Below are 24223 nucleotides of genomic sequence, written 5' to 3' on the forward strand. Positions count from 1 at the left end.
CCTTATCACCTAATGCTTGGACTATTACAAAAACCTGCTGTTTCTCCCCACTCCAATCCACCCTTTACTCAGCTGCAAAAATGATCTTCCTGAAATTTAAAGTGACCATGTTACTTCCTTCTTCAATAAATTCCAATAGCTCCTTATTTTTCCAGGATCAACTATAAAGTCCTCTGTTGGGCTTTTAAATCCCTAAATAACATGACCCCTTCCTGTCTTTCCATCCGTTTTTGTACTCTGCTCCTTTCCTGGTGCTCTTATGATGCAGACACTGGCCTTCTTGGTGTTCTTTCAATACAATGCTGGATCTCTCAACTTTGTGCCCTTTTGCTGGCTGTCCCTCCATGACTGGAATGTACCCCCTCTTCACCTGGACTCCTAGCTTTACTCATCACTCAGCTCAAATGTTGCCTTGTATGTACATAGTTACTTTAAAGTTTTCCCAGTAGAATGTAAACTCCCAGGGGGGGCAGGGACCAAGTTTTCACTTTTTTTTAAAAAAACATCCCTACCCCTTAACACAGAGTCTGGAACACAATAAGCTCTAAATAATGATTGTTGATTGACTTTCACCCATGCCTGGAATGTCCTCACCCTTCTTAGAATCTCTAGTTTCCTTCAAAACTCAGTTCAAATGCTACCTTCTACATGTAGCCTCTCTCCCTTTCTCCCCATGCTAGTGCCTCTCCCCCCATAATGTTTATTCTGTATCTATATTTCCATGAATTAAAAAAGCATTTACTAAACATCTGCTAAGCTCATCATACTTCTCTCAAATACTGTCGTCATTTCTTATGGTGTTCCATATCTACATCTCCTGATTTAATATATTACTTTCGTGGTATTAAATAGGGAACAACAAACAAACAAACCTGCAACAGTCTCTTTCCTCAGAGAATTTACATTTTAAAGGAGACAATATATATCTGGGACTTCTGGCTGGGGGTGAGAGGGCGGGCAGACTTTAAAGAATCACCTGGATGGTGAATTAATCTTTAGGGCAGTCTGTGACTCTCCTTCTCAGGAACAACGGTAGTATTGATTTGATTATTGAGAAAGGAGCAAGAAATTGAAGGCAAGGGTGAGGTGGGATGGACAGAGGGGAGGTTATGCATTAGGTAAAGCAGATGGTGGTGATGGGGATGGGATCTGAACCCCTAAAAGGAAAAGACCATGTCTTTTGGATTTGGACCCCAAAAAAGGAAAAGCCCTGGACTTTCCCACTAGGTCAAGTGTCAGGCGTTCGCCTGAGGTTGTAATTCTCTCAAATGCCCTTGCAATGTGGCCTACGCCCAATCTCCCAATTCTCTGTTACTTTCGGATTGCCCTTGGCTACTTCCCACCCTTAATCCTCTCTAGGGCCCATTCTACCTCACCCCAGCCTACTGGCCACTCCCATCTAGACCCTCCCTTCTCCCAGTCACCCCAGACTACTTGGCCACTCCTAGATCCCTCCCACAGTCTTTCTGTATTTAAGATCCATCTTGCCTCCATTAAAATGCTCAGATTTCTTAAGAGTCTGGTCAATATAGTTGATTCTTAGAATCACGCCCTCCTTCTATCAGTGTTTTAATAAACCTTGTCTTTGGCTGAAAGAAGATTTAGGTCGAATTAATTTGTGCAAGACCTCATGTCATAAGAAAGTAAAAGGAAATTTTTGGAAGTTTCTTGCAAGCCGAAGACCACACGCAAAAGCCAAGAGATAACACAGAAAAAGTTTAGAAACTCAGAAATGCATAATATTGTATAATATCAACTCAAATTTACAATAAAGTGCTGTACTGTAAACACTCCACAAAAGAAAAAGAGAATTCAGATTTCCGGTACAAAGGGAGGCCAAAGAAATTTTGCACAGATTTTCCAGCTTGCCTGGGGCACTGCCTCCCCCAACCCCTCAGATGGAAGGGTGCATTACAGTCATTTAACAGCGTAGATTTTGTGGTCTGGCTCAACTTTGAAAGCCATCGTCCTTTGTTGTTTCCTGATAGAATCAATGCTTCTTGTGGGCAAGCAGTTTCACTTAGCCGGCCTTCCTGGAGAAGTTTAATAAAGGCTTGTGGGTTGATTGACTGATAGAATGTAAGTTCTTTAAGAGCATGTACTTTTTCATTTCTATCTGTCTTCCTATATCCTAGCCCTAGTGACAGACGTTTAAGTAGGGCCTTAAGAAATGATTACTGATTGATTACCCCATTATAAACGTCAAGTTCCTATCTTATTTGCACATGGGTTATCAAATGAAATCAATCAATATACCTTTGTTATTATTAAACCTTTTATATTCTTTTATATTATATTTAATATTATTATTAAACGTTTTGTATCAATCCATCAAACCTTAGACACTAGCTGTGTGCCTCTGGAGAAGTCACTTAACGAAGTTTGCCTCAGTTCCTCATCTGTACAATGAACTGGAGAAGGAAATGGCAAAACCACTGCAGTATTTCTGCCAAGAAAACCCCAAACGGCTTGAAGAGGAGCCGGACAAGACTGAAAAAAGACTAAACAAGAAATGTGCCAGGCTCGGTGCTAAATACAAAAAGAGGCAAAACACAGCCCCTGCCCTCAAAGAGCTTGCGCTCTAACAGGGGAGACAAGTGAACAAATATATACAAAGTAAACTATATACAGAAAAATAGGAAATAATTAACAGAGGGAAGCCACTGGAAATAAAAGGTGCGGAGGAAGACATTGGCACTTCAAGGAAGATAACATGTAAAGCATTTTGCAAAACGTACAACTCAATTAGCAATGCTAGCTGCGGCCATTATTATTATTTCAGTTTTGCTTTCTCTTTGTGGAGAACTCGGGCCTGGCACATAGCAGGTATTTGTAGAATTAGGCCGAGGCTTGCTGGAGGGTCAATGCCCCGGGTCTGGCTTGAGACTTTATGTGGTTTTCTTGGCACATGGCAGAGCTGGGGGAAGGGGGGAGGTCCTGGAAACCAGCGCGGGCCTTCCTCCCCATTTTAAAGCACGGGAAGCCGAGGTCGGAGAAGGGGAAGGGAGATGCCCAAGGTCACGCCACAGCGAGCTACCAGCCCTTCCCTGCCCAGCCCTCGGGCGCTGCAGGCTCCGGCGCGCCCTCCCGCTCCGCTGCCGCAGCCGCTACTGCAGCCCCCCGCCCTCGCCGGGCGCCTCCTAGGCGACCTTCCCCCTCGCCGCCATCTTAGAGCCTGGTACTGGCAGGCCCACTGTCTCGTATACATCAAATAAGTGCTGGGCCCTTCCTCTTTCCGCCCCTCCGAGATCTGTTAGTTTGCTCAAGGCCACTGCGCCACCTTCCTCGAAAGTGGAGTCCTCTGAGCGGGAGGAAACTTGCCCACGGTCAAGATGGCGGCAAAGGCATCAGTCCTTTCCTGGGGCCGTCATTCAGGCGTCATCAGGAGGCGCCAGCCTCTAAGGGACAAGGAGGCGGTCGGGCGCCGTCTCCATGGAAACCTCTGGGCGTAGGGCGCGGCCAAATACTAGAGGCTGGCGACGGGGGAAGATCCGAGGCGACCAGAATCCCCGGCGTCCTGAATCTGACCCTGGCCCCCACCTAGGCTGGGGGCCCAGCCCTGATCCTAGACCCTGCCCCGCCCCTAACCTCCACCTCCGTCCCCACCCCGACCGAGAGACCAATCCTGACCCAGGCCCCTACCAGGGCCCCGGCCCCCATCTTGACTTCGGCACCGAACCTGAACCTTTCTCCGACCTCGGCCCCGGCCCCGGCCCCGGCCCTGGCACCAGCTGCGGCCCCGGACCCGGCCCGGGCCCCGGCCAGGTTCCCGGCATGTTGCGGGACGAGACCCTGGACGGGGCCACGGTGCCTTCCCTTTGGAGAGGGTCCCTGGAGATCCGGAGTGAGCCGGTGAGTGAGGGGAAGGGGACTCCCCGCCGCCGGTGAGTGAGGGGAAGGGGACTCCCCGCCCCAAAGGGCAGTCCGTGGTGAAACCCATTTCCCTCCCTTCGGTGCCCCCAATAACCCCCGACCCCTGGGCTCCCCCCCCCCCCGCATCCCTCTGAGCCCTGCAATTCCTCCGGCTGTGTAACTTAGGAAGAGTCACTTCCCTTTTCTTGGATCTCAGTTACCTCATCTGTAAAATAAGTCAGGGAGTGGACAATTGGGCATTGGACTCAAGCAACAAGCATTTATTAAGCCCCTACTGTATGCCAGGTGATGTGCGAGGCGAAGGGGTTGCAGATATGAAAAAAAATGAAATAAACAGTCCTTACTCTCAAGGAGTTTAAATTCTATTGGCGGAAACAACATGTGCACATATAAGTGTATACAGTCTCCATGACCTAAATTGGTGATTCTGAATGGAAGCCGAATGAAAATAACACTCTCTAGTGCAACAAGTCTGGGTTTTGGAACTGGTTACAGCAGTTAAACATTGTTATCCAGACAGGTAGCACAAGCAGTGTATCTATCTATGTGGACTTAGAAAGAGTCTGTACAGATTTATAAATGATGGAGAGCTCTACCTGACCTATTGCGGTCGAGGCCGGGGTGGACAGCTCCTTCTGAAAAAGGCATAGCCCTTGGGGCTGTTGGTGGCAGCAGAATGCCGGAGCTGGCTAGTTGTATTATGGTGTCTGTTCCTAAAGGAGTGAACTGGTTTTGGTTGGTCAGAAAGAGCCAGAAGAGAATTTCTTGTTTCTAAGGGGGAAGCAGTCTGGAGCATGGGATTAGGTTTAGCCCTGGTTCTGCTACTAATCGTCATTGTAACTTCAAATAAGTCGCTTAAATCTGTTTAGGCCTGTTTCCTCTGTAAAATGAAGGGTTCGGATTTTATGGTCTCTCAGTTCCAAAGTTTTTGGATTGTGTTCTTCTCTTCCTTTCCAACAGATTTATACTTTCTGGTTTCAGAGAAAAACGAACTTCTTTTAATACTGGGACACTTTATTTTTTGCTCAATTTTTGAGTCATTCTTGCTGCTGTCTGGCGCTTCTGAAAGTTGCCAGAGCTTGAGTCTCCCACAAGGGGAGTTGAGATTATTTCAAAATATTCTCCAAAGCTAAATTATATAAAACTACAATTCCCAGCCCACGTGTTTCCCCCCTACTTGTGCTCCAAGGGAGGCAGGCTCAAGGGCTAGCTTTTTAAACAATTTCCCCCTTCCTTGTTGCTCTCCAGGAGTTCTATGCCTTTTGTCTTGTTTGAGTAAGAATTTTGCTGACCTAATTGAACTCTACCTCTTCATTTATTACCTGTAGCTCATTTGATACTTAATCATCTACTATCTTGCATTTAGTTATTTTAAAAAAAATTTGTCCTTATCCCCAGTGTGTTAAGAGGTAAAATAAGTAGTAATGCCAAAACTTAAAAATTTTTGGCATTACTACTGATTTTACAACTTAACATACTGACTTCAGAAAAGTCATACATCTAGAACTGGAAGGGACCTTAGGGTTCTTCTCATCCAACCCTTTCATTTACCAGATGAGAATACAGGCCCAGAATGGATAAGGGATTTGCTTAAAGTAAACTCTAAACCAGGCCTAGGTTTGAATCCCACCTCTGCTACTTATTAGTAATTACTACTAATTATTACTACAAATTAATATAATAAAAAATTACTATTACTATAAATACTATTACTAATAAGTAGCAGAGGTGGGATTCAAACCTAGGCCTACTGACACCAAATTTAGCATTCCATGTTGGGTGTTCTTTCTTCTGTACCTCACTACCTCTATCCTGGGTCTCAGTTTCTTCCTTTGTAAAATGAGAGGGTTAAATTAACTCTACAAAATCTCATCTAACTCTTAACATGTTAGAGTTCTATGCTTTGCTAGATCAGAGATTGTTATCTTTTATGCTTCTTTGTATCTTGTGTAGTGTCATGTAGATATTGATTGATTCTATATTCATCTTTACCTCCCTTCCCAGTATATACAGAGGTTTATTGGAGAAGATAGATCTCAAATGAGATCTTGATTTCCTTGGGGCCTTTCTTAGGTGAAGTGGAAGTAGACAAAACACTTAACTCCTTTTTAAAACAGTCTTTTGTATTCTTTTTTATATCACTGTGATTTTCTGATTACTACTCCCCCCTCCCAACCTTTCCCTTTTAAGAAATAAACAGTTCAGCAAAACACAACACAGTGGCCCAGTCTGAAAATCTTTGCCTTATTCCACACCTACAGTACACCACTTTTCTGCCAAAAGGAAGGAGACATGACTGACCTTTAATCTTCTGAAATCAAAATTGGTCACTGCATTGATCAGAGTCAGAGTTCTGGGGTCTTTCATTGTTGTTTTCTCTTGCTCCTGTCCTAAGGGATGTCACCAGACTCAAATGAGATAATGTATATAAGATGTTTTGTAAGCTTTACAGTGATACATAGATATCAGTTTGCATTATTGAACATGTATAACTGTATCAAATTGTTTATTGTATCAGGAGGGAGAGGTAAGGGAGGGTGAGAGAAAACTTGGAACTCAAAATTTTTTTTAAATGAATGTTAAAAATTGTCTTTTCACGTAACTGGGGAAAAGGAAAATATTGTTTAAAAAATTATAGCTACCCAAAAGTGAAATGAGCCTCTTGCCTTAGAGTTCTATCTCACCGGATGTCTTCAGACAAAGGCTAGTTGACTGACCACTTGTCTGGCATATTGTTGGAGACATTTATTAAAAAAAAAAGGTTTATTAAAAACAACACTGGATATCAATGCAACCAACTAATCATGCTTAGTAACCCCCTCTACCAGTTCAGGTGGGCACCTTCTCTGCCGTTTGTAGTCTTAGTCTTAATGCCATTCCCTCTGTCCTCTCCAGCAGATTGTAGACACTATTTCCCCCTCTCTCTAATCTTCAGTCTTTATCTACTTGTTCCTGCCTGCCTGCCCAAGGTTCCCCAATCCTTAAAAAACCTGCACTAGATCCCATCCTCCATGCCAGCCTTCATGCTGTACCTCACCTCCCTTTTTGAGAATTCCTTGTCTAACCTTAGTGTTTCTACTTCCTCTCTTCTCACTGTCTTCTAAGCTCTCCGAACTCTCCCTTGAGACCTAATCATTCAACTAACACTGGTCTCTTTAAAGTTATCAATGATGTCTTAATTGGTAGGTCTAAGGGTCTTTTTTTGATCGTTAGCCTTCTTGGCCTTTCTGTAGTATTTAAAACTGTGGATGACTTTCTACTCCAGAATGGTCTTTCCTCTCTGGGTTTTGATGACGTCTTTCTTGGTCCTATTCCTACCTCTCTAACCACTCTTCACTCTCCTTTGCTATACCATATCCATATCCCCACTCATGTACCCCGAGGCTCTCTTCCTAGGCCCTCTTCTCCCTCTATTCTCTCTCAGGGTGATCTCATCAGCTCCCCTAGATTCATTTATTATTTCTATGCAGATGATACCCAGATCTTTATAGCCAGTCCCAGTCTTTCTTGTGAGCCAGAGTCTTGCATCACAACCCACCTATTAGACATTGAACATTGGACATCCTGTAGTCACACCTTGAACTCAGCTTGTTCAGAACAGAACTAATTATCTTTCCCTCTAAACCTATCACTTTTCCAAACTTTGCTATTACTGAAGAGGGCACAACCTTCCTTGCAGTCTTCCAAGTTCGAAACATTAATGTCATTTCTGATTTCTCATTTCTCACACATCCAGTCATTTGACAAGTCTTTTCATTTCTATTTTCCACATCTCTCCCATGTTCCTCTTCTCTCACTCAGCCACCACCCTAGTTCAGTCTCTCATCATCTCTCCCTTAGACTATTATAATAACCTCCTATTCATTTATTTATTTATTTATTTATTCCCTTTGCTTCAAGTTTCTTTTCCTCAGCTGCCAAAGTGATTTTCCTAAAGTGCTATTCTGACTATATCATACTCTCCCTCCACTGCCCCCACTCAGTAAACTCCAGTTGGCTCCCTTATTACCTCCAGGATCATAAAGTCTTCTGCTATTTAAAACTCTTTATGAACTGGTCCATACATTTTATGGTTTAGTCATACTGGCCTATTTGCTCTTATGTAAGTAAAATATTCCAGCTATTCTTTTTATTTTCTTTTTTTTTAAATTTAATTTTATTTTTAGTTTTGATTTCTTGCCTTTCCCTTACCCCTCCTCCATGCATTGAGAAGGCAAGAAAAACAAAACCCATTACAAATATGTATAGACGTGAAAAACAAATTCCCACATTAGCCATGTCCAAAAAAATATTAAGAAAAAGAAAGGAAAATATGTTTCAATTTGTACTCTCTGTAGGATAGCATGTTTCATCATGAATCCTTTGGAATTGTGGTTGGTCATTGTGTTGATCAGAGTTATTAGGTGTCTTTCAATGATGATTATCTTTACCTTTCAAAGTTGATTTATCTTTTCATGTTGTTATTGTATAAATTGTTCTCCTGCTTCTGCTTGCTTCACTTTGTATCAGTTTATATGTCTTCCTAGGTTTTTCTGAAATCATCTTCATCATTTTTTTAACACAATAGTATTCTATCACATTCATGTTTAGCCATTCTCCAATTAATTGGTATTTCCTCAGTTTCCAATTCTTTGCCACCATAAAAAGAGTTGCTATAAATATTTTGGTACATATGGGCTCATTTCCTTTCTTTGATCTCTTTGGGGTTTAAAACTAGTAGTGGTGTTGCTGGGTCAAAGGATATGCACAGTTCAATACCTTTTTTGGGCATAGTTGAAATTGCTTTCCAGAATAGTGGGACCAGTTCACAGATCTGTTAGCAGTGCATCTGTTTCCCCAAAGCTCCAAGAAATTTGTTGTTTTCCTTTTTTTGTCATCTTAGCCAATCTGATGAATGTGAGATGGTACTTCAAAGTTGTTTTAATCTGAATTTTCCTAATTTTTAGTGATTTAGGACATTTTTTCACATAGATATTGATAGCTTGGATTACTTCCTCTGAAAACTGCCTATCCATATCTTTTTGACCCTTTATCAATTGTTTTTTTCTTGTAAATTTGACTCAATTCCCTATATATCTTAGAAAAGACACCTTTATTAGAGAAACTTGCTGCAAATATTTTTTCCCAGTGTCTTCTAATTTTAGCTGCATTGGTGTTTTTTTTTTTGGGGGGGGTGTCTGTGCAAAACCTTTTAATTGTATGTAATCAAAATTATCCATTTTACCTCCTATGACATTTATCTCTTGTTTGGTCATGTTTCACCAATTTGCTTATGATGCCACCTTTTATGTCTAAATCATGTACTCATTTTGAGATTATCTTGGTATGTGGTATGAGATATTGGTCCTACACCTAATTTCTGCCAGACTACTTTCTAGTTTTCCCAACAGTTTTTATTGACTAATAAGTTCTTTCCCCAATTGCTGGGATCTTTGGATTTATCAAACACCAAGTTATTGTGCTCATTTGTCTCTATATGTAGTGTGTCTAATCTGTTCTATCAGAAAACCTATTTCTTACCCTGTACCAAATTATTATGATGATTACAACTTTGTAGTGTAGTTTGCTATTTGGTATTGCTAGTCTTTATTATTCCCATTAAAAACAACAGCAACAGCAACTGATTTCCTGGATGTTTTTGATCTTTTTTTCCTCCAGATCAATTTTTTTTTGTTGGTGAGGCAATTGGGGTTAAGTGACTTGCCCAGAGTCACACAGCTAGCAAGTGTTATGTGTCTGAGATCACATTTGAACTCAGGTTCTCTTGACTCCAGGGCCAATGCTCTATCCACTGTGCCACCTAGTGGGCCCCCACACGTCAATTTTGTTATTATTCTTTCTACCCTATAAAGTAAATTAATTTATGTAGTTTCGTCATTTTGATTTTATTGGCTCAGCCTAACCATGAACAATATTTCTCCAATTATTTAGATCTGCCTTTATTTGTGTAAAGAGTATTTCTTTTGTTAACACAGTTGTGTGTTCACACAGTTCCTCTGTGTGTCTTGGCAGGTAGACTGCCAAGTATTTTATAATATCTGTAGTTATTTTAAATGGAATTCTCTTTCCTTATCTTCTTGCTAGATTTTGTTGTTAACATACAGAAATGCTGATGATTTGTGTGGGTTTATTTTATATCCTCAACTTTACTGAAGTTGTTAGTTGTATCATTTTATCTTTTAGTTGATTCATTAGGGTTTTTTAAGTAAGCCATCATGTCATTTGTGAAAGGTGATAGTTTTTTTTTTCTTTGCTTTGCTTATTCCTTTAATTTCTTTTTCTTGTTTTAGTTAGCATTTCTAGCATTATGTTGAATAGTAATCATGATAGTAGATATTCTTTCTTCACCCCTGATCTTATTTGAAAAGTTCATGGCTTACCCCCATTATAGTAATACTTGCTCTTGGTTTAGGGCAGCTAGGTGACACAGTGGATAGAGTAACAGACCTGAAGTCAGGAAGACTCATCTTCCTGAGTTCAAATCCCACCTCAGATTCTTACTAGCTGTGTGATGCTGGGTAAATCACTTATAGCTCTGTTTGCCTCACTTCTTCATCTCTAAAATGAGCTGGAGAAGGAAATAGCAAACCACTCTAGTATCTTTGCCAAGAAAACTCTAAATAGGGTCATAAAGAGTCAAACACAACAAAACAACAACTTACCATTGTAAGGAAAGTTCCATTTATTCCTATGTTTTGTGTGCGTGTGTGTGTGTGTGTGTGTGTGTGTGTGTGTGTGTGTGTGTGTGTTTAACAGGAATGGGTGTTATATTTTGTCAAAAGTTTTTTTATATCTATTGAAATAATTGTGATTTTTGTTGGTCTTGTTGTTAATATGGTCAGTTGTGCTTATAATTTTCCCAATATTGAACCACCCCTGAGTTCCTGGTATAAATCCAGTCTGGTCATAGTATATATATGTGATCTTTGTGATATATTGCTCTAGAATCCTTGTGAATGTTTTGTTTAAATTTTTCACATGAATATTCGTTAAGGAAATTGGTCTATAGTTTTCACTGTTTTGGCTCATTCTAGTTTAGGTATCAAGGCCACATTTGTGTCATACAAGGAATTTTGTAGGATTTCGTATTTGCTTATTTTTTCAAACAGTTTATGTAGTATTGGAATTAATTGTTCCAGTGCTGAATAGAATTCACTTGTAAATCCGTTTGCTCCTGGGGTCCTTTGGGAATTAATTTATGGATTATTCAATTTCTTTTTTCTAAGATAGGGTAGATGTCTTTTCCTAAAATATTTCTATTTAAGTATTATATTTCCTGTTCCTTTAATCTGGGTAATTTATATTTTTGTAAATATTCATATGTTTCACTTAGACTGTCAGTTTCATTGGTATATAGTTGGGCAAAATAGCTCCTAAATAGCTCTTTATTTCTTCATTAGTTGGAATTTATTTTTCATTTTTTTAATACTGGTGATTTGCCTTTTTTCTTTATTTTTCTTAATCAAATTAACTAATGGTTTCTCTATTTTATTTTTTTGCTTTCCCACCTCCAAAAAATTAGCCTCTAGTTTTATTTATTAATTTAATCAAATTAATCAAAAATTAATTCATTAATTTTTTACTTTCAATTTTGTTAACCTCCTCTTTTATTTTCAGGTTTTCTATTTTGATGTTTAATTGGGGAGTTTTGATTTGTTAGTTTTCTAGGCTTTTTTAGTTGAATACCCAATTTGTTTATCAGCTTTTTCTCTCTTTAACTGATGAAAGAGTTTAGAAATTTAAATTTTCCTCTGATTGTTGCTTTAGCCACATACAAATTTTATTAGATTGTCTCATTTTTGTCATTGTCTTTAATGAAATTATTAGTTGTTTCTATGCCTCACCCATTCCTTAGGATTAAGTTATTTAGTTTCCAAAGGGTCTTTTGCTTCAAAGACCTTTATTTAATATAATTTCCATTGCATTGTGGTCAATAGAAGCTGATTTACTATTTTTGCCTTTCTGCATTTGTGAGGTTTTAATGCCTTAATACATGGTCAATTTTTGTGAATGTGCCATGCATATTTGAGAAATAGGTATATTTCTTTCTATTCCCATTCAATATTCTCCAGAAATTTAGCATATCTAACTTTTCTAAAATTCTGTTCTAGTCTTTAACTTTTTTCTTGTTTATTTTTTGATTACATTTATCTAGATCTGAGAGGGGTAAATTGAGGTCTCCCACTAATATACCTATATATTGCGTATTTCTTCTTGTAACTCATTTAATATTCCCTTTAAAAAATGCCACACCATTTGTTACTTTTACTTATTTATTTATTTTTTTCTTTGTGAAGCAGTTGGGGTTGTGACTTGTCCAGGGTCACACAGTTAGTAAGTGTCAAGTGTCTGGTCTGAGACAGGATTTGAACTCAGGTCCTCCTGACTCCAGGGCCGGTGCTCTATCCACTGCACCACCTTGCTGCCCCTCATTTGGTACTTTTAAGTTTAGTATTGATATAAGCTTATTGTCGATGGTACCTTTTAGCAAAATGTAGTTTTTTGGGGCAGCTAGGTGGTGCAGTGGATAAAGCACCATCCCTGGAGTGAGGAGGACTTCAGTTCAAATTTGGCTTTAGACATTTGACACTAGCTTTGTGTGACTCTGGGCAAGTCACTTAACCTTGATTGCCTTGCCAAAAAAAAAAGCTTTTTGCTTATCTCTTTTAATTGGATCTTTTTTTCATTCTATTTTGTCTGATACTATGATTGCTATCCCTGCCTTTTTTTCTTAAGCTGAAGTGTGATGGATTCTGCTGTAGCTCTTTATTTTAACTCTGTGTGTAACTTTCTGTTTCAAGTGTATTTCTTGTAAGCAACATATTGGATTCTAATTTGTAATCTAGTCTGCTATCCTTTTCCTTTTTGTGGGTGAGTTCATTCCATTCACATTCACAGTTGCTAGCTATGTATTTACCTTTATCTTATTCTCTTATACTTCTGTTTTTCCTCCTGCCTCCTCTTTAAGAGTCTCTTTTTACTTCTGACTAATGTATCCCTTAATCTACCCTCCTTCTTATTCCCCCCCTTAACTCTTTTCCTTCCCATTTTCCTGCTGAATAGGATATATTTATGTGCCCAATTATGCATGTATGTGTATTCATCCCTCCTTTAACCAATTTAGATGTGAGTGAGGTTCAAGGTGTCATCTGCTCCTATTCTGCTGCTCCCTTTTTGTTGTATAAACTATACTTTGTGCATTCCCATTTATGTAAGATAATTTCCTCCATTCTTCATCTCCATTCTTCATTCTTCTAGTACATTTCTTTTCCCCATCCATTCCATTCTTAGTTTGAGATTATCCAAACACAACAGAATCCCAGTCAGGCCCTCTGTCTAATTACTTAGACTCCTTCTATGGTCCCTGGTGATGATAAAGTTTGAGAGGGTACATGTATCATATGCCCATATAAGAATGTAAAACAGTTTATCCTTGTTTAGTTCTTTATGATTTCTGATGTTTGCCTTTTTATATTTCTCTTTATTCCTGTATTTGTACTTCAGAGTTTCTCTATAGCTCTGGTCTTTTCATTGGGGATGCTTGGAAGTCCTCTATTTTATTAAAAATCCAATTTTCTCCCTGCAGAATTATACTCAGTTTTTCTAAGTAAGTTATTCTTGGTTATAAGCCTAGATCCCTTGCCTCTTAGAGTGTTGTAGTCCAAGTTCTATGTTTCTTCTTAATGGTGGTTGCTAAATTGTGTGTGACCTGATTGTGGCTCCTTAGTACTCTAATTCTTTCTTTTGGCTTCTTGTGGTATTTTTTCCTTGACCTGGGAGCTGTGGATTTTGGTTATAATAATATTTCTTAGAATTTTCATTTTGGGTTTTTTAAAAATACTTAATAGCATTTTATTTTTTTCCAATTACATGTTAAGATAGTTTTCAACATTCATTTTTGTAAGATTTTGAGCTCCAAAGTTTTCTCCTCCCTTCCTTCCCGCGTCTCTCCAGGACAGCAAGCAATCTGATATAGATCAATCATGTTAAACATATTCACACATTAGTCATGTTGTGAAAGAAGAATCAGAACAAAAGAGAAAAACCACAAAAAAGAAAAAAATTTTAAAAAAGTGGAAAAAAATAGGTTTGGACTAAATGATTTCAAAGGTCCTTTTCAACTCTAAAATACTATGTTTCTTTTTTTAAAAGTAAGTTTTTGTTAATGTCTTTTTTCTTCAGTCACCACAGTTTCCTCCAGCATCTGTCTGCCTCTCTCCTCCCAGTGAGTCATTCCATAAAACAAATAGTATTTTTTTAAAGACAAAAAAGAAAAAGAAGAAAAAAATCAGTATTACTGATTAATATATTGAAAGGTCTGAGAATAAGTACAATGTGCAGCATTTGTGGATCTCCCACGTCTGCAAAGGTGTGAAATGGTACTCTTTTCTTTTATCTCTTCTTTTGAGCCATGCATGGTCTTTGTAATTTTTCAACATTCACTTATGATTTGTGTGTGTGTGTGTTGGTTCATTCTGTTTTCATTCTTGTAATCATCGTATAGATTGTTTTCTCAGTCCAGATTGCTTCACTCTGCATCAGTTCATGTAGATCTGTTTGTTCTTCTCTGTATCCATCCCATTCATCATGCTTTGAGGATAGATCTGCCCTGAATACTATGTTCTTCCTTATTCCTATTCCCTAGAAAAGTTGCCAGACTGTCAGCATTTCCACTTCAGAAGATGCCTGCCAAGCCCGTGAACAGGTTGATGCAGAGGTGCAAACTGACCCACCTTCTCCTGTGGCCCTGTGCTATGCATCTCAGCAAGATCTCCCTGGGTTGGCCTCCTTCCTTCATCGGATAGAAAATCTTATCATCCGTGAGCTGGATAAGAATTGGCAGAGCCATGCATTTGATGGCTTCGAGGTGAACTGGACAGAGCAGCAGCAGACGGTATGGAGGGGTGGGAAGAAAGATGGCAATTGGGTTCCCCATATTCTCTGAAAATCTCCAAGGCCTCTTTATCTTCTCCCAGTTTTATTTCCTGCTTTGAGGTCTTCCCATTAGGATTTCTGCAAGCCTCTAGATCTCACAGTTGTTATTTAGTGAAAATGGTTATCTGGCCCTAAAGAATTCTGAGAACCTGAGACCCAGGGAAGTTTGAATGATATTTTTTCCCCTCAGTTCTGGGCAAGGAAGTGGGCTTTCCATTCATTCTTTGTGTCTCTAATTTTGGCTTGCCTTCCCAGGGTGACTGAGGGGAAGAACTCAATTTAATAAAGACACTTGACCACAAATATAAAAATATTCATTGAAATAATTTGAAGATGACCATGTTTGCTTTAGTAATTCTTCTCCTGTTTGGGTCCTGTGGGGTTACTTTTCTTTCTGGATTGCAAGTTTTCTGGCTAGCCTTAAGCAACAAAATTTAATTTATTTTTACCATTTGGAGTAGAAAATTTTCTATAATATGTCACATGTTTCCCTGCCTACTTAAATGGAGAATATCACGCAAAATATTACCTCTTTTTAAAAAAATGTTTTATTGATGTTCTATTTTTTATAAACATTTTTAATTGAAGATTTCAATCATCTTTGAACATGGAAGACACGGAAGACTGATGTACAGTGATTCTCAGTGGGATTTTCCCTTGGCTTATCACAAAGGCAGAGGTCTTCTCCTTTTGATCTAGATTTTCCTTTTCCTGTTTGTACATAATTTTAAAATCAGCCTAGCTTTGTAATTTATACAGCATATTCTTCTGCTTGTGAGATTCCAACTTTATTGTCGATTAGAAATTAAATTTACCTTTACTGATTGCAGTATAAGTTTGCACTGAGGCTTTGACGTCAGAACTATAAATTATAGGTTTTAGAATTTGTTTATACATCATATGCATTTAATGGACAGAATTAAATATACTATATGAATTCTTGAAAATTTGGAATATTTCCCTCTTCCTCCAAATTTCCATGAGATACTATGATATCTTACATTGGCAGTTAAGGGGTTGATGGGACTAGACTATGTATGTTGAACTCTGTTATTATGGCAAAGGAGGAAATAGCCTACTTGCATATTAATGAGAAATAAATCTTTGAGTCAAGAGAGTCAAAAAAAGATGACAGTAGACTAACTAAAACAGAAAAGGGCTTATTTTAAATATAACCACAACTTAAAACAAAGCTAGAGATTGACAAGTCTCTGAGGCCAGTATCTGATTTTCATAGTAATTTTAAGAACTTCCAAGAGAAGCTGCTAACAGGTACTGCCAGGTCTTTACTCTGCAGCCTCTTCTGTGTATGTGGCTACATTATTTCCACAAGAAAATTTAATTTTTAAAATTTAAATTTAAACCCAATTCCTGCTACTTTCAGACTTTCATCTAAGATGTTACTAAGATCATGATTTGGAAAGATCTTTGGAGGCGAGCATCATCCTATCTAGTAGCATGACACTGGTATTGATAAATTCAAGGACACATAAATTAGTGTTATGAGATTAGGGACCCACTCTTTGAGTGTGTAAGAGAAATTATTACAAAGACTACGTTCTTTGTCCTTCCTTTCTCTGATGGGGCTTAAGTGAAGGAGAAAAGATTCATCATCTAGTTTGTGCTCAGGCCCAGCTTGGTTCTTCATACTGAGACTTGAGATATAGTGATCTGGAAAGTACCCTTACCTTCTTCTGGGTTGGAAGTCCACAACTTTGTAGGGAAGTGAGGGCCACTGGAGATAGGCGAATCTTGGATATGGGATCTGGTAATATAATCCTATTTCATTTCTTACTGTACATTCATCTGTATACATTGTTTAATCAATTTTGAATCCATAAGATTTTTGTTTTTCTGGAAAACACACTGGCTTCATTTATAATGTGCTGCTTTTCTCTGATGGTGTCCTTCCTCTGCCCCAGTGCATGACACTTCCTTGCAAGCCTGAAAATCCTGTGGTACAGGCTGAGAATTTCTTTCTTTCTTTCTTTTTTTGTTTTGGTTAGGCAATGGGGTTAAGTGAGTTGCCCAAGGTCACACAGCTAGTAAGTGTTATTGTGTGTCTGAGGCTGGATTTGAACTCAGGTCCTCCTGAATCCAGGGCCAGTGCTCTATCCACTGCGCCATCTAACTGCCCCAAGGCTGAGAACTTCTGATGTTGTTTGTCATTTCTGAATCCCTCCTGTGCTTTCTCCAATCTTCCTTAAACAAGGTCATCATCAGGATCGTGAAGTAGACTTATCAACTGTGTCTATCACACCTCCCCCCACCCCAAACACATACATAAACACAGTACCAGGGGTGAGAGGAGGGAGCATCAGGAGCTCCATGGAGCGAGCAGTGGGGACAGACCAGGGTGTGGTGTGATGCTCTACTTTTTACATCACTTTCACTTCCCAATGACTTTCCTTCTCCCCCAAAAAAACCCTCTCTTACAAGAAATACAGTTTAGTGAAACAAATGAACGTATTGGCTATGTTTGAAATTGTATGCCTCATTCTGCAAGTGTAATCCACCAACACATACCTCTCTGCCAGAAGCTGGGGATGGGCTTCACTTTCAATCTTTTGAAATCCTTACCACTCAATGTATTCATTGAGAGCTCTGAAGGCTTTCACTGTTCTTTTCCTATACTTTATTGTGGTCAGTATGTAAATGATTCTCTTAGCTCTGCTTACTTCATACAAATCTTCCCAAGTCTCAATGAATTCTTCAAAACTAATACTTCCTTAAAAATTCATGGTCATCATTGTGAATATCCATTGTTGGACCATACCTTATAGCTGTTGAAGTATACAAGACTGTTTGTCCCTAAGCTAAATGGTGCTAGATCATTGTGCTTTTGGAGTTTTACATTTGCTTTTTGAATTTTCATCTGCTTTTTAAAAATTATATTTTCCCCCATGAATTTGTTTCATCCTATTGTTCAGCACGTGTGATTCTTCTAGATTTGTGCTATTGTGAAAGAGTATCTTCCCGTAGACTCCTTCCCTTTGCTGACTCCCCCCTAGAACAAACAAACAAACAAACAAACCAACCTTCCACCCCCACATGCTTTGGGTTATTTTCTTGGGATTTTTTTTCTTAAAGAGGAATTAATGTTTGCTTTTGTGTGTGTGTGTGTGTCTGTGTGTGTATGTGTGTGCACGTGCGCATGTGTGTGTGCACGTGAACATGCATGCATGTAAATCTCATAAGACCCTTGATTTATTTGTTTCTTCTACCCCCCCATTTAATTAAAATTTTTCCAATTAACAAACATTATTTTCCTCTTCCACTCACCCCTCCCCCAAATGAACAATAAAAAAAGAAAAAGGAAACTCTTATAAGAAACATACATTGTCAAACAAAACAAATTCCCGCATTGGCCATGTGCAGAAATATATGTCTCACTCTAAATTAAAAGTTCATCACTTCTCTTTGGTCTCTGGCAGCATGATTCATCAGTGCATTGATCAGAGATCTAAAGTCTCTGAAGGTAGTTTTTCCTTGTAATATTTTCATTGTATAACTTGTTCTCCTAATTCTGCTCACTTCAATATACATTATTTCATAGAGATCTTCTCAGTTTCCCCAGAAACTTTCCATTTCTTCATGTCTTATGTCATAACAATGTTCAATTACATTCGCATACCATAATTTGTTTAACCAGTCGCGATTAAGTGGATATGCCTTTAGTTTCTAGGTCTTTCCTATTATGAAAAGAGCTACTGTAAATATTTTTGTATATATGGGTCATTTCATCATTTTAAAATTTCTTTGGGTATAGGCCTAGTAGTGGTATCATTGGGTCACAGTTTAATGACTTTTTGGGTATAATTCCAAATTGCTGTCCAGAATGGCTATACCATTTCACAGCTCTGTCATCATCATTCTCATCCATATAATATAATATAATATAATATAATATAATATAATATAATATAATATAATATAATATAATATAATATAATATAATATAATATAATATAATATAATATAATATAATATAATAAATGTAATAAATATAATATAATAAATATAATATAATAAATATAATATAATATAATATAATAAATATAATATAATATAATATAATATAATATAATATATAATAAATGTAATAAATATAATATAATAAATATAATATAATATAATATAACATAATATAATATAATAAATATAATATAATAAATATAATATAATAAATATAATATAATATAATATAGTATAATATATAATGTGACATGACATGATATGATATAAGTTAATATAATATAATGAGTTAATATGATATAACATGATATAACATGATATAATATGATGTGGTATATGATGTGATGATATGATATATGATATAATATAATATAGCATAACAATATAATAATAGAGTGTAATATAATTAAAATATGTGACTATATAAATGGAATCATAATATGCACTATCATGTAATTATTACTTATATTAATGAACAGTAACTAGCATTTATATAGTGCTTTAAGGTTTTTTTATTCATTTATTTTGATTTATCAGCAATCACTTCAATAGGCTTTTGAGTTTTAAATTTTTCTTCCCATTCCTCCCCACCTACCTCTCCAAGACAGCACGCAATCTGATATAGGCTATACATATATATTCCTATTAGGCATATTTTCACATTAGTCATGTTGTATAAGGAAGAATTAGAACCAATAGAAAGAAGAAACAAAACAAAATGGAAGAAAAAAATAGAGCAAATGGTATGCTTCGATCTGCAGTCAAATTCCATAGTTCTTTCTTTGGATGTGGATAGCATTTTCCATCATGAGACTTTTGGAGGTGTCTTAGATCCTTGAACTTCTGAGAAGGGCTAAGTCTATCAAAGTTAGTCATCGCATAACGTGGCTGTTATTGTATACAAAGTCCTCTTGGTTCTGCTCACTTCACTCAGCATGAGTCCATACAAGTCTTTCTAGATTTTTCTGAAAGCATCCTGCTTGTCATTTCTTATAGCACAACAGTATTCCATTACATTCATATACCACAACTTGTTTAGCCATTCCCTGGTTGATGGGCATCCCCTCAATTTCCAATTCTTTGCCTCCACAAAAAGAGCTACTATAAGTATTTTTGTACGTGTGGGCCCTTTTTCCATTTTTCTGGTCTCTTTGGCATATAGCCCTAGAAGTGCTTTAAGGTTTACAAAGCACTTTATGCATGTTAGCTCACTTTATCTTCATGTTAACCCTGAGACATGCTATTATGATCTCTGTAGATGCAGACAAGTTAAGTCACTTGCCCAGGGCCATATGGCTAGTAGGTATCTGAAGCAGGATTTGAATTAAGGACTTCCTGACTTTAGGTCTGGCATTCCATTGAACCACATAGTTATATTAACAATGCATTAGTGTGCCTGTTCCTAGTAAGTCCTCCAACACTTGTCATTTTCCTTTTTTTTTGTCATATCTGCCAACCTGACAGGTATGAGGAGTGGCTTTAATTTCCATTTATCTAATTATTAGTGATTGGTAATATTTTTACACATAGTTATTGATAGCTTGTATTTTTTCCTTAGAAATTGTTCATATTCTTTGGCCATTAATTGGGCAGTGGCTCTGATTCTTATAAATTTGAATCAGTTCCTTATTTATCTTAGAAATGAGACCTTTGTCAAAGAAACTTGCTGCAAAAACTTTTTCCTTTTTACCTGTTTTCCTTCTAATTTTAACTGCATTGCTATTGTTTGTGTAAACATTTAAAAAATTTTATATGATCAAAATTGCGTTGGGCCCAGATGGCTCCAGAGGAGAAAGTGAGGCTGGTGACTTTGCCAGTCCTGCCTCACTTAAATCCAATTCACATACATGACAGGGCTTCCCCTTCCTGCTGTCATGGTCTTCTTGGAGAACGAAGAACAAACAACCACAACAACTTCCTCTTGGTCCCCTTCCTTGCTTTTCTGGCTTTGTTAACATCTCAGCTCGAGTCCTGCTTTTTATAAAAGGCTCTTCCAGTGTCCCCTTACTGCTGGTGCCTTCTCTCTGTGGTTGGCCCCAACTGAATCTGTCTGCATCTTCCTGTGGTGTCTCCCCCAGTAGGTGTGAGCTCCTTGAGGGCAAGGCTTATTTTTGCCTCTCTTTGTTTTTTGTTTTGTTGTTTTGTTTGTTTTTAGGCAATTGGGGTTAAGTGACTTGCCCAGGGTCACAGAGCTAGTGTCAAGTGTTTGGTCTGAGGCTGGATTTGAACTCAGGTCCTCCTGACTTCAGGGCTGGTGCTCTATCTACTGCACCACCCAGCTGCCCCTTTTTGCCTCTCTTTGTATCCCCAGCACTTAGCACAGTGCCTGGCACTTAGTAAGTGTTTAGTAAATGTTGCAGTTGTTCCCCAAGGTGGAATTACTTTTGTTTTTTACAATTTTTCTGTGATTTACCTTATTGTCAAGATGCCATCTGTCACTCATAGAATTGTAAAAGGTGGTTAGGATTTCAGGAATCATTTAGTCTGACTTGTAGCTAGATAAGATTTCTTTGTAACTGCAGTGTAGCAATAGTGCTACATATATGTTACATGCATGCTACAGCAGCCTGCCTTCCTGCTTCTGATTTGCTCCCTCTAGGGAGCAATGCTAAATATTTAAGGATAGGGACTGGACCTGGAATTTTATTGATATGGGTAATTTCTGGATGAAGATTTTCCTATACCAATGCAGATTGGCATCTTTTTTTTCAATTTATTGTCTAGGAGATTTGACTTGAGCCTTGAGAGGTTAAGTGATTTGCCCAAGGTCACATAGCCCATCCGTGTCAAATGTGGGACTTGAACCCAAGTCTTTCTGGCTTGCAACCACCAGTTCTCCATTTACTTAGTATACTGCCTTTCTGCTGAGTAGATCTCTAAGCTGGTTAGAATAGTGCATAAATAGGGGGCCGCAGAATGTGATAGGCTCACAGTGAGGAAAAGCAAGGTGTGTTAGTGCATTGACTTGGTGACCTAGTTGTCTAGAGGACTTTTGGACTTCTTTCATAGCACTTTGCTTTGTTCCACATAGAAGATGCGTTAACTCTATTTGACTCTGTTTCTCTTGTGTAGGGCAGAAATATCAGGGAGACATCTGGAGCAGGCTTGTAAAATCTCTGTGTTTCTTTGCAAAACTACATTCTCCAGTACAGAAGGGGCTTCACTTTGGGCGCAGAGATGCCTCATCTCCTTGGGCTGAGGAACATGTGACTTTTTTGTTTGGCAGGTGATCTGCCAGCACACCCTGTGCTACCCCCCGGCCCAGGCTCAGAAGCTGCAGGTGACCAGCGTCTCCTGGAATGCCACTGGCTCCGTGGTGGCATGCTCCTATGGTCGGTGAGTATCTGTGAGGGGGACATTAGGAGCTTAAACTAGTTTGGGGCTTAAGCAGGGTCTAGCCTTAGCTCTGCCCCTGATCTGCTTTATGATCTTGGATAAGTTACTTTATCTTCCTGGACTCTGGATCTTATTTTATTATTTTCAATGCACAAAAATCTATTTTCTCCCCTTCCCCCCATTGAAAACAAAAGAAAATAGAAAAACTAAGCCCTTGTAACAAATGTGCAGAGTCTAACAAAACAGCTTCCTGCATTGACTATGTCCAAAAATGTATGTTTTGTTCCATACTCTGAGCCCATCTCCTCTGTGTCAGCTGGTGGGTAGCAACATCATCAGTACCCTGGCATCAGGGAGGTAAGCTGGGCAAAACTTGGAAACTGGCTAGAGAGAGAAGAGTCAGAGCTGACTGTGAGGCTGGAAACCTGAGAGACTAGGAAGCCAGTGATCTCATCGACAGAACTGGAGAAGTTTGGATAGTGAGTTCTGTTTTGGACATGTTGAGTTTAAGATGCATCTAGGACATCCAGGGGCAGCTAGGTGGCACAGTGCACAGAGTGCCGGGCCTGAAGGCAGGAAGACTCATCTTCCTGAGTTCAAATCTGGCCTCAGACACTTACTATTTACGTGACCCTGGGCAAATCACTTAACTCTATTTGCCTCAGTGCCCTCATCTGTAAAATGAGCTGGAGAAGGAAATGACAAACCACTCCAGGATCTTTGTCAAGAGAGCCCCAAATGGGGTCACGAAGAGTTGGGCATGACTGAGACGACTGAACAACAGTAGGATGTCCAAGTGGAGGTACGGTTGATAATAAAGAACTGGAGTCAGGAAAGAATTGGAAGCAGGACATATAGTTTTGGGATTCATCTGCATAGACACAATAATTGAACCCATGGGAGTCGATGAGCTCACCAGAGCAGAGCACATAGTGAGAGGAAGGCCCCGAGAAGAACCTTGGGGGCTGCCCATACTTGGTGGGCAGAGCTCCCGAAGAGGCCGTCAGACTTGTAGGAAGGTTACCAGGAGAGAACGGCGGTGTGGAAGTTGCGGGAGGAGAGAATGTCTGGGGAAGGGGATGGTCTGTAGAGAGAGGTCGAGTCAAATGAGGTCTGAATACAACCGCTGAATTCAGTAGTAAAAAGATTGTTGGGAACTTTTGGCGCCAGCCCATCTGCTGGTGGGATCAGAGACCAGATTTCGGTGAACACCTCCATTGGTGAAGAATTTACCGTTTTATAAGGTAGTCCATTCCATTTTTGGACAGCCCTAACTGTTTGAAAATTCTCCCTTCTATTGTATGAAATCCAGCAGTGTTAAGTTCTCCCCATTAGGGGCCAAGCAGAGTAAGTCTTTTCTTCTTGACAGGCCTCCAAACACTTGGGTGTGCCCATCCTATCTTCTCTAATCGTCTCTTCTCCAGGCTAAAGATTTCTTAGGCCCTTTCCTTAATCCTCATATGGCATGCTTTTGAGTTTCCTCAGCATTCTGTTCACTCTTCTCTCTGGACTTGTTTTGGCCTGTCTTTGGTCTTCCTAAAATGTGGCACTCAGGCTTGAAACAGTCTTCCCGAGGGGTTCTGCCCCAGGTGAAACACAATGGGACTGTAGCCTCCCTCATGGAGGACACTGCCCCAAAGTTCAGGCAGGTCACGTGGCTGCTGCATCACACGTATTGGGCTTAGATAGAGCCAGCTACAGCCACAAACATTTTCGTGTGACCCGCTGTCTTGCCACATCTCATCCGTTTTGTACCCAGAGAGCTGATTTTTTGAACCCAAGTGCAAGACAGAGTATTTATCCCCTTGATTACATTCACTCCATCTTCCTAGGCTGCTGAGATTTTTTTTGGATCCCAGTTCTGTCAGCTACCCTGTTGGCCATCTTTATCATTTTGTGTATCACAAATGTAATGATAAGCATGCCATCTGTGTCTTCATTTAAACCACTGATAAAAAGGTTGACCAGTATGTGTTACTTTCAGCTTGAATACACGTGATCCTTTTAACTCGTCCGTTTGCAAGGCTGTACTAGGCCCATCAGATGTCAGGGGCAGGAGAGAGTATTGGAGAGGGGGTGGGGTCAGGCCACCAGGTATAACTTG

The 24223-nt window shown here is 39.0% G+C and overlaps 1 protein-coding gene across 1 annotated transcript in view; it reads left to right on the top strand.

The window, feature by feature from the left end:
• Nucleotides 1-3406: 3406 nt before the first annotated feature.
• Nucleotides 3407-24223, top strand: part of DYNC2I2 (dynein 2 intermediate chain 2) — a 29604-nt gene continuing 8787 nt past the window's right edge. The window contains exons 1-3 of the mRNA XM_020965676.2: nucleotides 3407-3852; nucleotides 14519-14767; nucleotides 22010-22119. Of these exons, the coding sequence (XP_020821335.1) occupies nucleotides 3433-3852; nucleotides 14519-14767; nucleotides 22010-22119 (779 nt within the window). The 5' untranslated portion in view covers nucleotides 3407-3432. The remainder of the gene's footprint in view (nucleotides 3853-14518; nucleotides 14768-22009; nucleotides 22120-24223) is intronic.

Source organism: Phascolarctos cinereus, unplaced genomic scaffold (assembly GCF_003287225.1).
Source record: "Phascolarctos cinereus isolate Bilbo 61053 unplaced genomic scaffold, phaCin_HiC Scaffold_2;HRSCAF=192, whole genome shotgun sequence".
Taxonomy (NCBI): domain Eukaryota; kingdom Metazoa; phylum Chordata; class Mammalia; order Diprotodontia; family Phascolarctidae; genus Phascolarctos; species Phascolarctos cinereus.